This window comes from Watersipora subatra, chromosome 2 (assembly GCF_963576615.1).
Source record: "Watersipora subatra chromosome 2, tzWatSuba1.1, whole genome shotgun sequence".
In the NCBI taxonomy this organism is placed as follows: Eukaryota; Metazoa; Bryozoa; class Gymnolaemata; order Cheilostomatida; family Watersiporidae; genus Watersipora; species Watersipora subatra.
Window position 1 is genome coordinate 49,491,738 of NC_088709.1, and position 18,379 is coordinate 49,510,116.

The window sequence follows — 18,379 nt, forward strand, 5'->3', positions numbered from 1 at the left end:
ATCTCTCTGGCAGTACAGCTCTGTCAGCATCTCTCTGGCAGCACAGCTCTGTCAGCATGTCTCTGGCAGGACAGCTCTGTCAGCACATCTCTGACAGCACAGCTCTGTTAGCACAGCTCTGTCAGCACATATCTGACAGCACAGCTCTGTCAGGGCCTCTGTGTCAGCACAGTCTACTATTCTGTTCCCCAACACACCGTGATGGTTGTACACAAATTTAATATTACAAATAAGAACTTTTGAAAAGCAACAGCTAGACATACAAAAACCTAAACAGTTTCTAAAAACTGTTGATTTCCATTACAAACTACATACAAAGGTTTCAACTGAAACAAAATCTGCTGTTCATAAATGCTAATATTGTTCATGAAGCAGAAAATATATTTAGAGAATGTATAAGCATTCACCATTTACAGTACATAGAAAAATGCAAACAAAAACAAATCTGTTTATATGATGCCTATGAAAGCTGACACTATACTGTTACACAATAGCAGGTGCTAATTTCTGTAAAATATCAGATCAGTTTGTAAAACAACAAGCTAGGTCTGTTGAATGGCCTGCTATTGAATAGGGACTTTGAAAAGACAGACGGAGTTGTGCATTGAGCAGGATTGCTACAATAGAAAGCACCGGTTCTTCATTTGCTACCTCTCTACGCACGACTATTGATCGCCTGAGAGGCACGGCTCTTATCCGCTTGAGCACTCCCGGTCGATGTGCCCCGCCTATTCTTGTTTAGTAAAACTTCTCGCCATCTCCTTGGGTCCAGTTCTTTTAGCTCTCAGCTTTTTTGCATGAAAGTGTAGAGAAATGATTGACTCACAATGGAGGAACGTCTGCACTGTTATTACCAGTGTCATTCTGATGCTCTTTGGTAAGCTAATAGAATATAATAACTCACACTCTGGTATATACTCCAGCTAACAGTATATAATAACTTATACTCTGTGGTAAGTACTCTAGTTAACAGTATATAATAACTCATACTCTGTGGTAAATACTCTAGTTAACAGTATATAATAACTTATACTCTGTGGTATGTATTCTAGTTAACATTATATAATAACTCATACTCTGTGGTATGTACTCTAGTTAACATTATATAATAACTCATACTCTTTGGTATGTACTAGGGTTAACATTATATAATAAATCATACTCTGTGGTATGTACTCTAGTTAACAGTATGTAATAGCTCATACTCTGTGGTATGTACTTGGGTTAACATTATATAATAAGTCATACTCTGTGGTATATACTCTAGTTAACAGTATATAATAACTTTAATGCAGTGCTAAGCTGTCTAAATTGAAACCAACCTTTCCATTTTCATCTAAGAACATTGGCAATAGGATGCAGTTACACTTTAACATAGTAGAGTGTTTCCTGAAGAAAAGATATAAAAGTTTTTACATACCTTTTAGCAGAATTATAAAGTTGTGGTTAGTTTATTCCTCGGCGTACAAATACTATTAGTTAAAATAATAACAAAACTTACAGTATAAAGACTAAGATTTGATGATATTCAAACGAGGCTACACAAGCAGATCGGGCACCACGACATACCCTTCCTTAGAGTGCTGCAGAAAATGCAGCAAACTAGTATTATGCATCTGTTGATAAACTGACCAAAGAAGAGCGAAACTGTAAACTAACTTCTCAAAAAGGGGCCTTTAGCAACATAAATAATTATTACCATTATAGATAGGTTGATTATTCAAATTTAATAGATTTATAGATCATATACAATACTAGCTGAATACCCGGCGTTGTTCAAGTAATAAAAAGGTTTTCGCACAGAAACTTAATTGTATTTAACGCATACAACATTTAGTATTTAACTTTTATCTGAAGCTGCAATTTATAGATTTGAATATCTGTAGACAGATGATATTACCACAAAACCCAAGAGGTAAATGGCTGGAGGTTTTTTCCTTTGGAGGCATTAGATTACGTGTAACTTTTCAGAATACATGTATTTAACAAGTTAATTTAAAGTACAAACTATATAAAATATAAACATAATTATTTTACAAGTGGCTCACAACTTGCCACCAATAGAAAACACTCAAACAGGGATCAATTCAGATATAATATGGCAATGGCAGCCATGATGTGTGTTGATACAAACTGATTCTCACAATAGCTAATTGCAAATATATACAAGCCTATGAGAGTCATTGTGATGTCACAACGAGTTTACGTTTCTATCTGTACTGTATGATATATTATATTGCACATATAGTATTTATTTTGATTTACGGTATTTAATAAATAGCAGTCGCAGCTCATTAGAATAATTAATGCTAACAGAAACACTACACTTTTACTAAAGACTTCTTCGGTGACAAACTAGTTTATTTTTATAAAAAGCCTTCAGGCTAGGATATCTCTAAACACATTTATTATGGAAACGTTCACACCTCAATAGAGCTCATCTGTCATCTAGACCATAAAGAGTCAAAGTTAGCATTGTTTGTTTATCAATACTTTCTTTAAGCCCTTTCTTATGATCTTCTCTGTCGCACACTAAACATAGAAAAGCACACGCATTGTGTAAGACAACATCGTACAAGCGCTTTCATATTCTTTGGTGAGGGTGCCAAGTCAAGCTGGAACAACAGCAGGCTGTTTTGTTAACTTCTGTGTACTGGGTTTATCTTCTATATAGTTTTCTGTGTTTACTTTCTTGCTATATTTCTGTGTACTTAATGCTGTACAAGCCGCAATGCCTAATACTATAGCTCTGTACTGATTGCAATAGTTTTGCTGCCCATGTGAGTTTAAGCATTTTTCTTCACACATGGGCACTTATTTTTCTTTTGGTCTGATTCCAGCATAACGCTAGCTGAAGTATTAAGTGTGAAGCCATAAACGGTTAGAAGGTGTAATAAGTATGTGTACAGTTTATTCTATAGTATAGCCAATTGGACAACATAGTATATTTGACAAGCGCCTGTTTGCCGAATTGGAGGTTCCAAGATCAAATTCAGTGTGCAATGGATTTTTAATACTTTTAGTACCCATATTTTACTCTGGTATGGCTTTACGCATAACACCAGCTGTATTGTTAAGCGTGAAGCCATGAAAGATTGGCGTGTGTAATAAGTATGTGCCAAATTTACTCCATAGTATAGCCAGCTAAACAGTGTAGTGTATTAGATAAATGCCTATCTGCAGAGCGGGAGGTTCCGAGTTCAAATCCAGTGTGCAATAGATTTATCGCTATAACTGGACATACGGAGATACAAACCGACAAACGCCGAGATTTATATATAGATTATTATAACTCAATATATGAAACTATATATTAGCTAATATAATTTTCTCTATGTTGTATATTGTCTCATTGTCTCCGATTGTTCCGGTATGGTGCAGAACATCATCACGGACATAGACTGTATTGACTCTGACTATATAATGCTGTAGCTCAACACCTTACATTGTCTCTTAGTAAATTATACTGCATCATATTACTTCAGTTGATAACATATATTTTATATTTAATTTTAGCAATGGTACAGATAGTTTTGGCATTGGCCTTGAACCTTCAATCTAGCGCATGGCCAGCGGGCCTTGGAAATACTGCGCTCGTAACAAAAAGGGCCACCGGCATCAACCTTCTCATCAACTGCTTTGTGAGTACCACATCTATTCTTTCACAGTTAGTTAGCACAGCAGCAAATTTACAAACATACAGCACAAAAGCATTTGTTGCCCCCCCCCAGCACCCGAAGACTGGAAAGATTTATTGTTGTAACAATTTGTTTTATCAGGGCTGCTGTTCTAAGACTTTTAGCTGAGATGTAAATTTCACTTCATGCTTACAAAACAGAGTATGTACAGTATTCGAAATGTACAGTGTATAGTGTAAATGCACATGGTGTAGAATACTAAAAATCAAGTAAAGTGTAGAGAGGATAGTGTGCCGTGTGTGATGTATAGAGTATTGCATACACAGTGCAGTATTCAGAATCTGGTGTACAAAATACACTGTATGGAGTATGGTGTACAGTTTATGATGTACGCAGTATGATAGAAAAAGCATGATATACACAGTATGGTGTACAGATTATGGTGTACACAGGATGGTGTGCACAGTACGGTGTACACAGTACAGTGTACAGAGTATAGTGTGCACAGCATGGTGTACACAGTATAGTGTACACAGTATGTGTACACAGTATGGAGTGCACAGTACGGTGTACACAATACAGTGTACAGAGTATAGTGTACATAGCATGGTGTACGCAGTATAGTGTACACACTATGGTGTACACAGTATGGTGTACACTATATAGTGTACACAGTACAGTGTACAAAGTATAGTATACAAATTAAGAGCATACACAGTATGGAGTACATAGTCTGGTATACAGAGTAGGTTAATGTAGCAATAAGACACCAAATATATTCATTCAATATACTTTGCTAGATTCGCACATAAAACAATGAAATTTCGTTGTTTTACTGAGCATTAATAGTCCCACCCTTTTCTCAAAATTAATAGTCATCTCCCTTGATAGTAGTTTGTAGCCAGACCCCTTTAACTAATTCTTGGTTATAATAACTGTTCCAAAATTACAACATTGTTGGATAAATTAAAGTAACAATTTTGCAAGGTAGCTATAGAGTAACAGCAACAGCGCTGACTTCAATCTATCATTCAGACATGAGGCCTGAAGTGAAGGCCTTTCCCGCTTAATTCAATAGTAATGCAAATAGTAATCCGCCCTTAGTCCGGCACTCCATAGATAAACAAATAGACTAAATTCTTTGCTCATTGACCTTGAGAATGAGTTGCTTAGTATAGCGACGGCATTCATTGATAAAACTCTTGCGTGACTTTATGAAATAATGAACTATGTAACTAGGTGGGTGCTGAAAGCGATGTCCATTAGGCCAGGTGTGTCACAGTTTTGTTCATACAAACATAAAACGAACTATTGATTTTCAGACGCTTGTGGAATGTTATGATCTGTATCTATCCAGGCAAAAATCCTTGCTGCTCATTGGCCGAGGCCTCACCCTAATGAACTTCAAATTAAATTTGACTTTGAGCTTCCGTTTCATTTACACTAAACTCAAACAGCTGAGCTTAAAAATGTGTACAACAGTGTGAAATGTGAGATTTTTAAAAAACTAATAAAAAATTAAAAAAATGTAGTTTTAGCCAAATATTAACATGCTAGGAGGAAATTGCTATGAGATTTAAACCTTCTGGTTAGGTTTATTTCTGTGTTAATAGGGAGTTACTATGAGGTCTAGAGCACCTGATTAGGTTGATCTTTGTGTTAGCAGAGAGTTACTATGAGGTTTAGAGCACCTGGTTAGTGTTTATCTCTGCGTTAGTAGGGAGTTACTATGAGGTCTAGAGTACCTGGTTGGTGTTTATCTCTACATTTGTAGGGAGTTGCCACGAGGTCTTGAGTAATTTGATTGCACTCTAAATGCATTCTGGATGCATTTTGCATTCTGCCAAAATACCAAATAAATTCAAATAGTGCTGCTATATTCAGTAAAGCAAAAGAAGTCATCTTTAAATATATATAGCCTTTATTTTCTTGATCTGGAAAGCATTACTGGTAGAACAGAGTCTATTTCTACTGAACATATTTTTAACTGAAGCTCTTTTTGTATTGTAGTTCATATTCCCAGCAGCCTGGGTTGGTGTATGCGCTGCCGTGAGCAGGCACAGGGGAGTGGTAAGTTGCCTTTTACTCACCATACATTTTAGTTCTCTTGTAGGTATAAAATAGTTGGTAATTATTTATATTATCGTAGCTAAGAGTTCCTGGCATGTTGGCGCATCAAATGTTTACGGTTGGGTTTGTATGTCAAATATTTCCAATTATCTTTTCAGCCTTTATTCTTTTTGTGATTATATGTCAATAGAAGAGCAACTCTAGAAGTTATACATCTATGATCTTACTAACATTATATGTGTTGCCGTATGAATACCATGTTAGATGCCTATGGCTCCTTTAAGTTTATATAGTACCCGCTCAAAGTGCCTACAACTCTACCATGTATCTCAATATCAGATTTAGATGTCTATGGCTGAATTAGTTTTTATCTATAATAGTCATTTAGATGTCTAAGGCGCTTGCTTTATGTCTCAAGTATGACTGATGGTTGCCTGTTCATCATTGTAGATGTCGATGGCTTTGTTATATGTTTAATAAATACCTAACAATGTCGGATGATAAATTTTATAGAGGTCTACGGTTTTGTTTCTATATGTCTATAATTTTTTAAGTCTATGCTGTTTTTTAAGTATGCTGTTTTTTGCTACACAGGAACTCTTTTCGTAAGACGCTTTTCAACTTTTAAGCCTCTATGTTCCGTAAGTGTTAAGAATAAATACGCCATTTTGGTTAACAATTTTTCTTGCAAGTTAATGTTAGCTATGACCATGGCTACATTAAACTGCCTGATTCAACAGTTTTCCCTCATTATCAGCACTACTGTATTTCAGTATATCGCACTGACTGTTGTGGCATCCCTCGCGTTTATTGGAGAGATTGGATCTCTTGTGGACTTTGCATGGGAACTAGGAGATCAAAAACTTTTTGTGGCTACGTCGTAAGTTCTTGATGTCCTATCAATCAGCCTATTTGAAAGTGATGCATGCTCAACACAAACATAGTGTTTCACTTAGTATATGTTTTCAAACGATTAAAATGAAGTTGATAAAGTTAGTTAAAGTTTGTATGTAGGCTTACATATGTATGTACATATGTACATACATATGTATGTATGTACACATACATTTGTAAGTATGCATGTATGTATGGGTGCATGTATGTATGTACATTCATATGCACATACGTACGTGCATGCATATGTATGTATGTACATACGTACTACATACATGTGTTTATATGTACATAAGTACATATGTATGTACATATGTACTTACATATGTATGTACGTGTGTACATACCTACGTATGTATGTACGTACATACATATGTATGTACATATGTACATACGTACGTACGACAGACAGAAGTAAAAACATGCATACATATATACATACATAAAAACAGACATACATACAAACAGACATACAGACATACATACATGCATACATACATACAAACATACATACAGACATACATACAGACATACATACAGACATACATACAGACATACATACAGACATACAAACATACATACAGACAGACATACGTACAGACATACATACATACCGACATACATACAGACATACATACAGACAGACACTAATGTACATACAGACATACATGTGCATACAGACATACATGTACATACAGACATACATACATGCAGACAGACTAACAGACATACAGACAGACATGCATACAGACAAACATACATACAGACATACAGACAGACATATGTAGCACAACTGTTTATTGGCATTAGTAACCATCGACAAATTGTTGATTTTTGTTGCATGCCAGAACAAAGATGTGTTGACAGAAATCAAGAATTATTAAGTGAAATGAACAAAAGTGTTTGTAAATTTATAATTCAACAGAATTGCGGAGAAGTTGGGATGGCAAATTGTAGGTTCTGGTAACAGAGAGTTCCTAAACTGAAGCATAAGATGGTGGATGTAGTAGGTTGATGTCACGTAACAGCAAACTATGTTTGTCATTTGTGTGAAAGGATAAACACAAATATTCCGGGCATAGTTTACGCAAGAACAACACAAATTTAGAAATGAGAAAGTGCAGGACAAGGCAGTTTGTTTGAAGCTTTTGTAATTTTATTGATAGAAATATGGTGAGCTAGAATACATGATCGATAGTACACAAGTAATCTTATGCAAGTTGTAATTTCAAAGTTTCAATTAGGTACAACAAATATATGTACTTAAGTATAATACTACAAATACATGTACTTTTGTATAATATAACAAATACATGTACTTTTGTATAATATAACAAATACATGCACTTGAATATAATACAACCAATACCTGAAGTTATCGGCATATGTCATTGGTTGAACAATTAATTTGTCTTTGTTCATATAAGATATTGTAACTGCCATTTCACATATTTCAAAGCAGACACTCGAAATAAGACTTGTTGTTTTTAAAATACATTGCATTTACACGGATTAAAAAGATACGATTCCAAATATCAACTACTATAATTGACACCATTTTCTGAGTTTCCATTTTTCAACAATACACCAGAATATACCAGAATATTCCAGAATACTCCGAGCTTTAGATCTTGAGTTAGCTCCTCAGACTGGGAAGACTTCAGGTCAACTCAGCTGCACATCTCATTAATCATAATAGTAGTAATAATAATACTAATAATAATAATCTATATATATATATAAATCTAAGAGTTTGTTTGTCATTTGTCATTTGTTTGTCTGTCACCCATATGTCCAGTTATAACTATAGTTTACAAAATTAAAAAATCACTTCACACTGGAATTCAACTCCAAAATCCTGGTTTTGCAGACAGGCGTGTGATTCACTACACCATAAGGCCAACCCATTATATTATGGAATATTTGTGCACATAGGTATTACACCTGACAATTCTAAAGGCGATTGGTTAAACATGCTTTATGCTTTAGTTAGCACGCTTAAACTGCTAGAAAAAAATACTTGCTCAGACTTTCCCAAAATGCTATAAATATATGTATATATAGCATTAACCTAATTAAACTTATAGCACACGGAGAAATAAACAAGCATCTTCATTTACAAGTTAAAATGCTAATGTATATGTTGATTGAAAATAAATTTTTAGTGCCAAAACATTTTTTATTACTTGTGCAACGCTGAGCATTCATCTAGTAGTGATGATAAAAAATTACTACAATGTATAATAAAAAATGTTTTAGAACGAACAACGAAGAGATCGCCATCTCAATTCTGGTCTTTCAGGCAGTCACAATCTTGATTTTGCTAGCACTTCTAATATTTGGAATTGTGGCAGTCATGTTTCGATCAGTAAGTACCTTATGTGCTTATATTGTTGTTTCATTTTTTGTTAAGGGTACTATAGTATATGTTAGTAATGTTACTTATTAGTAAAGAATATTATCTTTGTAAAACGGTTATCTTTGTTGGATCTTCATATCTTGTGGTAAGTGTATATTACATACATTTATATATCTACTTTTATTAGGCACCTATAAGCATTTTTATAGAGAAAATGTTTTACGTATGATGATAAAAGAAACAAATAAGTTTAAAAAAGGCATTGCCATGCGGTGTTATATATAATTTTAAATAATTATGTGTTTGTTCCCAATGACAGAACTAGTTTCAAAACAAAAGAACTACTTGACAAAACTAATTGTCAAGTAGAGACAAATGCAATTCATCAAATAGTTAAAATTCTATATATGAAGTTAATTTTTATGAGCTGCTTTGAATGTTAAAATCTCCACATTTTGAAGCAACTATTTTAATAAAAAGAGATTGTAATTCGTTGAATTTGTTCAGTGCGCGCAATGATAAAAGTCTACAATAATTCATTGACAAATACTGCATATAGCATTACCAGGAAAACACTATATAAAACGGTTTAAAGCTGGAAATGTGAAAAAATTAATGAATTAATAACTGATATTAATAAAGTTTTTATAGTAACTTTACCGTAGACACATAGTAACTTTACCGTAGACACATAGGAACTTCACTGTAGACACATAGTAACTTTACTGTAGACACATAGGAATGAATGTGAAGGATCTGCAAGGCCAAAGTTTAGAACTAGAGATGCTTAGTATTACCTACTCTAGTTAACATTAATTAGACATGATTAAGTCTTTTGCTAGATTTTTAGTGTTATTACATTTTTTACTTTTATTTTATTTGCTGCTAACCTTATAGCTTTTTTTTTAATTATAAGGTTAACAGCATTTTTTTTTAAACTGAGAATTGTTTTGAGAAGCTTTATGCATTAAATTTAAAATTTACTGTGAATGTAGAGTCGAGCCTATATTAAAAAATCTGACTGTCATAGTCTGTCTGTTTGTCTGTTAGTTCGTGTTAACGCTCTGAGTTTCTATATTTTTTGGCTGATTCTATCCTAACCTCACTTGCATATACTCAATGCATCCCGCTATATTCTGAAAATTATTGTTTTTGGAACTCCATCTGGTTTCTGAGAGCCAGTCTCGTAAACTCCTACCTGATTGAGATGAGCCAGGCTTTATTTATTATTTGCTAACATGTCACGGTGAATGCTAAAAAAGTGATAATTATGCTAAAGTGACTGCAAATAAAGGTTAGATTGCATGTTAAGTTAAAAAAACCATTCAAAGTAAATAAGAGTATTCGCTATAAGCATGCATATAAGTATCCAGTATAACAGCACAGGATTCTGTGCTGTTATTTAATAATGAAACTCGAGGATCTCGGTATACATCAGTGCTGTCAATTGTAAACTGTTTTGCTATTCCAACAGATTTTTAAACTGTTCGCTATATTTTTTGACCTGGAGCAGCAAAAAGTTTCGTCTCTAATTTCTTTAAAAACAGTTCAAATGGAGGCACCCATTTGACTGACCAGTTATACATCATAGCATTATTTTTAGCCAAAGATTCACAAAGACAGTGAGACTATTTATTCGGTTATGATGTACTTCTAAATATTTCATAGCTGTTCTTAGCTTACCTTAGGTACACTTCATTAGTTAGAGCCAATAGTTTTATAATAACTACATCAACCATGAACTCTTGAACAGGCTGGCTGTTGTACATTCATGCTGTACATTTTTAATGCTTTTCCATTTTAACAAGATTAAATTTTACAGCGCAAGGATGAGCATAGGAGGTTGAAGATGGACAGAGCTGCCCCTTATACAAGTATGTGGTGCGCACTTCTGCAATACAAACTGTGTTAAAAGGGGTAGCTAGTATTTGTAGTTAGATAGCTAGTATTAGTAGATGAATAGTTAGTATTAGTAGTTGAATAGTTAGTATTAGAAGTTGAATAGTTAGTATTAGTAGTTGAATAGTTAGTATTAGTAGTTGAATAGTTAGTATTAGAAGTTGAATAGTTAGTATTAGTAGCTGAATAGTTAGTATTAGTAGTTGAATAGTTAGTATTAGAAGTTGAATAGCTAGTATTAGTAGTTGAATAATTAGTATTAGTAGTTGAATAGTTAGTATTAGAAGTTGAATAGTTAGTATTAGTAGTTGAATAGTTAGTATTAGAAGCTGAATAGTTAGTATTAGTAGATGAATAGCTAGTATTAGTAGTTGAATAGTTAGTATTAGAAGTTGAATAGTTAGTATTAGAAGTTGAATAGTTAGTATTAGTAGTTGAATAGTTAGTATTAGAAGTTGAATAGTTAGTATTAGTAGTTGAATAGTTAGTATTAGAAGTTGAATAGTTAGTATTAAAAGTTGAATAGTTAGTATTAGTAGTTGAATAGTTAGTATTAGTAGTTGAATAGTTAGTATTAATAGTTGAATAGTTAGTATTAGAAGTTGAATAGTTAGTATTAGTAGTTGAATAGTTAGTATTAGTAGTTAAATAGTTAGTATTAGTAGTTGAATAGTTAGTATTAGAAGTTGAATAGTTAGTATTAGAAGTTGAATAGTTAGTATTAGTAGTTAAATAGTTAGTACTAGTAGTTGAATAACTAGTATTAGTAGTTGAATAGTTAGTATTAGTAGTTAAATAGTTAGTATTAGTAGTTGAATAGTTAGTATTAGTAGTTGAATAGTTAGTATTAGTAGTTGAATAGTTAGTATTAGTAGTTAAATAGTTAGTACTAGTAGTTGAATAACTAGTATTAGTAGTTTGATAGCTTGTCTGAAAAAAAGACAGTTACATGCTGACTTGCTGTCTTCAAATTACATAGTCTACCTGACCTGTAACTATTTTGCAAAACATTCCGACACCTATTACTATTTGGGGCAAGAACTTTTCTTGCACAATAGCAATTTTTGATATCCTGTGATTTGTGTGCTGCCTTCACTTTATCAAAATGATTACACGTGTACATATTTTACAGCGATGACGCAAGATTACACTCGACCTACTAATTATCTGGCACCGGGAGGCCCTGTCAAAGCATACAGCACCCTAGGTGATTACAGACCTCTAACTAGAGGCTCTCCTGAGTGGGACAGGTAAGCAGAACTTCTTATCGATTTTCTTACTTCTCTAATTAGCTTCATCTCTCTGCTGCTGTCCACTAAACCTATGTATCTTCATCTTTCTGCTGCTGTCCACTCAACCTATGTATCTTCATCTTTCTGCTGCTGTCCACTGAACCTATGTATCTTCATCTCTCTGCTGCTGTCCACTCAACTTATGTATCTTCATCTCTCTGCTGCTGTCCACTAAACCTATGTATCTTCATCTTTCTGCTGCTGTCCACTCAACCTATGTATCTTCATCTTTCTGCTGCTGTCCACTCAACCTATGTATCTTCATCTCTCTGCTGCTGTCCACTCAACCTATGTATCTTCATCTTTCTGCTGCTGTCCACTCAACCTATGTATCTTCATCTCTCTGCTGCTGTCCACTCAACCTATGTATCTTCATCTCTCTGCTGCTGTCCACTAAACCTATGTATATTCATCTCTCTGCTGCTGTCCACTCAACTTATGTATCTTCATCTCTCTGCTGCTGTCCACTCAACCTATGTATCTTCATCTCTCTGCTGCTGTCCACTCAACCTATGTATCTTCATCTCTCTGCTGCTGTCCACTCAACTTATGTATCTTCATCTCTCTGCTGCTGTCCACTAAACCTATGTATCTTCATCTCTCTGCTGCTGTCCACTCAACCTATGTATCTTCATCTCTCTGCTGCTGTCCACTCAACCTATGTATCTTCATCTCTCTGCTGCTGTCCACTCAACCTATGTATCTTCATCTCTCTGCTGTTGTCCACTCAACTTATGTATCTTCATCTCTCTGCTGCTGTCCACTAAACCTATGTATCTTCATCTCTCTGCTGCTGTCCACTCAACCTATGTATCTTCATCTCTCTGCTGCTGTCCACTCAACCTATGTATCTTCATCTCTCTGCTGCTGTCCACTCAACCTATGTATCTTCATCTCTCTGCTGCTGTCCACTCAACTTATGTATCTTCATCTCTCTGCTGCTGTCCACTCAACCTATGTATCTTCATCTCTCTGCTGCTGTCCACTCAACTTATGTATCTTCATCTCTCTGCTGCTGTCCACTCAACCTATGTATCTTCATCTCTCTGCTGATGTCCACTCAACCTATGTATCTTCATCTCTCTGCTGCTGTCCACTCAACCTATGTATCTTCATCTTTCTGCTGCTGTCCACTCAACCTATGTATCTTCATCTCTCTGCTGCTGTCCACTCAACCTATGTATCTTCATCTCTCTGCTGCTGTCCACTAAACCTATGTATATTCATCTCTCTGCTGCTGTCCACTCAACTTATGTATCTTCATCTCTCTGCTGCTGTCCACTCAACCTATGTATCTTCATCTCTCTGCTGCTGTCCACTCAACCTATGTATCTTCATCTCTCTGCTGCTGTCCACTCAACTTATGTATCTTCATCTCTCTGCTGCTGTCCACTAAACCTATGTATCTTCATCTCTCTGCTGCTGTCCACTCAACCTATGTATCTTCATCTCTCTGCTGCTGTCCACTCAACCTATGTATCTTCATCTCTCTGCTGCTGTCCACTCAACCTATGTATCTTCATCTCTCTGCTGCTGTCCACTCAACCTATGTATCTTCATCTCTCTGCTGCTGTCCACTCAACTTATGTATCTTCATCTCTCTGCTGCTGTCCACTAAACCTATGTATCTTCATCTCTCTGCTGCTGTCCACTCAACCTATGTATCTTCATCTCTCTGCTGCTGTCCACTCAACCTATGTATCTTCATCTCTCTGCTGCTGTCCACTCAACCTATGTATCTTCATCTCTCTGCTGCTGTCCACTCAACTTATGTATCTTCATCTCTCTGCTGCTGTCCACTCAACCTATGTATCTTCATCTCTCTGCTGCTGTCCACTCAACTTATGTATCTTCATCTCTCTGCTGCTGTCCACTCAACCTATGTATCTTCATCTCTCTGCTGATGTCCACTCAACCTATGTATCTTCATCTCTCTGCTGCTGTCCACTCAACCTATGTATCTTCATCTCTCTGCTGCTGTCCACTAAACCTATGTATCTTCATCTCTTTGCTGCTGTCCACTCAACTTATGTATCTTCATCTCTCTGCTGCTGTCCACTCAACCTATGTATCTTCATCTTTCTGCTGCTGTCCACTCAACTTATGTATCTTCATCTCTCTGCTGCTGTCCACTCAACCTATGTATCTTCATCTCTCTGCTGCTGTCCACTCAACTTATGTATCTTCATCTCTCTGCTGCTGTCCACTCAACCTATGTATCTTCATCTTTCTGCTGGTGTCTACTCAACCTATGTATCTTCATCTTTCTGCTGCTGTCCACTCAACCTACATGTATGTATCTTCATCTCTCTGATGCTGTCCGCTCAACTTATGTATCTTCATCTCTCTGCTGCTGTCCACTCAACCTATGTATCTTCATCTCTCTGCTGCTGTCCACTCAACCTATGTATCTTCATCTCTCTGCTGCTGTTCACTCAACCTATGTATCTTCTGAAGAGAACAATGATATTTATTTTATTAATGTTTTGTCATCTAGATTCTTTATAGAATTTATTTTCTATCACTATCAGCTATTTTTACCTACAATTATATACATTCTTAACAGGTATTTTAAATGTACTATAGTTGTTATGTAGAACTACATCTACTTATACATCTACATGTAACTTTTTAAAATTATATTCTCTTTATACATAAATCTATTTCTATATCTATAGTTTCTATATCTACGACTGTCTTTATATCTGTATCTAACTTTTACTATGTATCTAAATATCTCTCCAAGTCTATATCTACATCTGTGTGTCCATGAATATTCAAATCTTTCTCTGTACCTATCTCCATATCTTTACTTGCTTCTATATTTTCTTGTATATCTTTGTCTAACTCTTAACACATAAATAGACTTTTATACTCAGTTATACATTTACATGTGTATCAATAGACTTTTATGCTCAGTTATACATTTACATGTGTATCAATAGACTTTTATACTCTGTTATATATTTACATGTGTATCAATAGACATTTATACTCAGTTATATATTTACATGTGTATCAATAGACTTTTATACTCAGTTTTATATTTACATGTGTATCAATAGACTTTTATACTAAGTTATATATTTACTTGTGTATCAATAGACTTTTATACTCAGTTATATATTGACATGTGTATCAATTGACATTTATACTCAGTTATATATTTACATGTGTATCAATAGACTTTTATACTCAGGTATATATTTACATGTGTATCAATAGACTTTTATACCTAGATATACATTCAAATCTATGTCTACATTTTCTTTCACACTCTAAACTGTTTCTATAATTAACTCTGAGAACATAATAAAATATAACCAATTATGATATAAACAACTGTGATATTGTATGACACGTTGTGGTATGATGTAATATAATACTATATAATCTTTACTATAATAAGAACCGTGTCTCTCCACCTGAAGCCACGCTAAGAGCGTTAGGAAAATAATTGCCTCGCACGAGAATCAAACCTGGGGGTCCGATTATAAAGCAAGCACATTACGACTACATCGCTTTAAGGGTTAACCATACTCATTACTCATGACGATCTCTCACAGTGTGCAGGACTGCCAAGTGTACTAGTATACTATAATATTATATAGTACCATGTCATATCGTATTACTTAAAATCTTATATTATACAAGTAATTTGATATAATACGATATAATATAGCAAATGAAATAGATTTTAGTATTGTATTATACATTATAATTTAGTATAATGCAACATAATATTATGAATTAAAATATAGCCTAATATAATATACTGTACTGTAAAATAAATTACTATACCGTAATATAATTTACTATATTGTTACATAATGTAATATACTATAATATAGTATACTGTAACGGAATATAATATACTATACCTTGATATAATATAATATACTGTTATATAATATACTACACTGCAATTTGTAGGATCATAGTAACATCTGTATAAATGTATATGGTCTGGGCCAACCGTTTGTACCTGTACATACAATGTTTGTACATGTACCTGTATATACAATATGTTTGTACCTGTACCTGTATATACAATGTTTGTACATGTACCTGTATATACAATATGTTTGCACATATACCTGTATACGCAATGTTTGTACATGTACCTGTATATACAGCATATTTGTACGTGTACCTGTATATATAATATGTTTGTACATGTATCTCTATATACAATGTTTGTACATGTACCCGTATAAACAGCATGTTTTTACATGTACCTGTATATACAATATGTTTGCACATGCACCCATATATACAATATGTTTGTACATGTACCTGGACATACAACATTTGTGCTTGTGCCTGTATATACAGTATAATTGTACATGTATATACAATGTTTGTACATGTACCTGCATACACATTGTTTGTACATGTACCCATATATACAGTATGTTTGTACATATACCTGTATATAAAATATGTTTGTACATGTACCTGTATATACAATATATTTGTACATGTACCTGTATATAAAATATGTTTGTACATGTACCTGTATATACAATATATTTGTACATGTACCTGTATATACAATATATTTGTACATGTACCTGTATATATAATATGTTTGTACATGTACCTGTATATACAATATGTTTATACATGTACCTGTATATACAATATGTTTATACATGTACCTGTATATACAATATGTTTGTACATGTACCTGTATATACAATATGTTTATACATGTACCTGTATATACAATATGTTTATACATGTACCTGTATATACAATATGTTTGTACATGTACCTGTATATACAATATGTTTGTACATGTACCTGTATATACAATATGTTTGTACATGTACCTGTATATACAATATGTTTATACATGTACCTGTATATACAATATGTTTATACATGTACCTGTTTATACAATATGTTTGTCCATGTACCTGTATATACAATATGTTTGTACATGTACCTGCATATACAGTATGTTTATACATGTATCTGTATATACAATATATTGCAGGTTCTACGAGCAGTATTTCACAGATGGGAGAAACCATGGAGGTGAAGCTTACGGAAGAACACCAAACCGCCGCTCAAACAGCTACAGATTTTAAAAAGAACTTTCAACCGACAACTGACCAATCATATTTTTCTATTCTCGAAAAATAGTCAAATTTCATGAGTACGAAAACAAGCAACAATTGTGTTTTAGCTGATAAAGTTATCTTGAACACCCTCTGCATATCGTTCTTACTACAGTGTGTCTGCCTTAGATGCATTTCTATGTTTGCTTCACAGCAAGGAGTCTAATCTAGCTATCGAGAATATTTTAAGGCAAATTATTTGATTTTCTTTTATAGTAAATTTTCCTTTCCTCATCGCTTATATTCACACGGATGGTAATCTTTTATAGTAGCACCAGCTTTGGCTTGTTCTAATGCTTATTTTTTCAATTTTAAAATAGGCTATCCTCTAATTTTGCAGCACCATAGATTTTATATATATATATATATATATATATATATATATATATATATATATATATATATATATATATATATATATATATATATATATATATATATATAAATACGGCACTTTTATTACTGTTACCATCAAATTGAACTGGCGCTCTTTCTGGGACAAAAATAAAACAAAGCCCCTCAATCCATCCTTTGGTAAACTATAACTTTTGGTCCTCACAAGTAAGATCGCTGCTATGAAAGGGATATGATAGTGAAAGGAGGCCAACAGCTAGTAAGTCTCCTACTCATAGTCTATGCGTAGCTGGGCAACGCACCCGTCCCAATAAAGAAGTATAGAAAAGACTTGTATAGCCAAATGAAAGCTTCGCGTATATCCAACTTTTACAATCATTCCTCAGTCTTACCACGCGGATTAATCATATGGAACAATATGACGAGTAGTCCAAGTTCAGCTCCCTAGCAGGGTGCTTCATACATCTAACCGCAAATGTTTGGTCTTTTCTTCTAAGGCACCTCGCGACCCTATGTAAATAGCAGCTAAATATCTGCTGCGGGGCTTCTTTTTAAGCCATGCAACATGGAGTTAGGATCCTCTTCTTGGTATGAATAAATCACATCCGTATGTAGGGAGCAACCGCAGTGTAGTGGTCAAGAACTTAATTTCCAAACAAGCCACTGGGGGCAACAGGAATGACGTACGACATTAAATTGCTCTCTGCAACTGAACCTGTCTGCAGTTGTCAAGGAACCTTTGCCTCT

The 18,379-nt window shown here is 34.3% G+C and overlaps 1 protein-coding gene across 1 annotated transcript; it reads left to right on the top strand.

Annotated features, from left to right (window-relative positions):
• Positions 1–736: 736 nt before the first annotated feature.
• On the top strand, positions 737–17,628 carry LOC137387837 (uncharacterized). The gene is made up of 8 exons (XM_068074351.1): positions 737–877; positions 3,517–3,641; positions 5,649–5,708; positions 6,482–6,588; positions 8,862–8,970; positions 10,784–10,835; positions 11,993–12,110; positions 17,155–17,628. Exons 1-8 carry the CDS (start codon positions 814–816, stop codon positions 17,246–17,248), a joined length of 729 nt encoding a protein of 242 aa, XP_067930452.1. The 5' UTR covers positions 737–813; the 3' UTR covers positions 17,249–17,628.
• The last annotated feature ends 751 nt before the right edge of the window (positions 17,629–18,379 follow it).

What these genes read in the sequence shown, in the direction of transcription:
- LOC137387837 (XM_068074351.1), top strand. Translation starts at nt 814, where the DNA reads ATGATTGACTCACAATGGAGGAACGTCTGCACTGTTATTACCAGTGTC. An exon ending in TGTCATTCTGATGCTCTTTG is followed by an intron (nt 878 to 3,516) that starts GTAAGCTAATAG and finishes ATTTAATTTTAG; the next exon opens with CAATGGTACAGATAGTTTTG. An exon ending in AAACTTTTTGTGGCTACGTC is followed by an intron (nt 6,589 to 8,861) that starts GTAAGTTCTTGA and finishes AAAATGTTTTAG; the next exon opens with AACGAACAACGAAGAGATCG.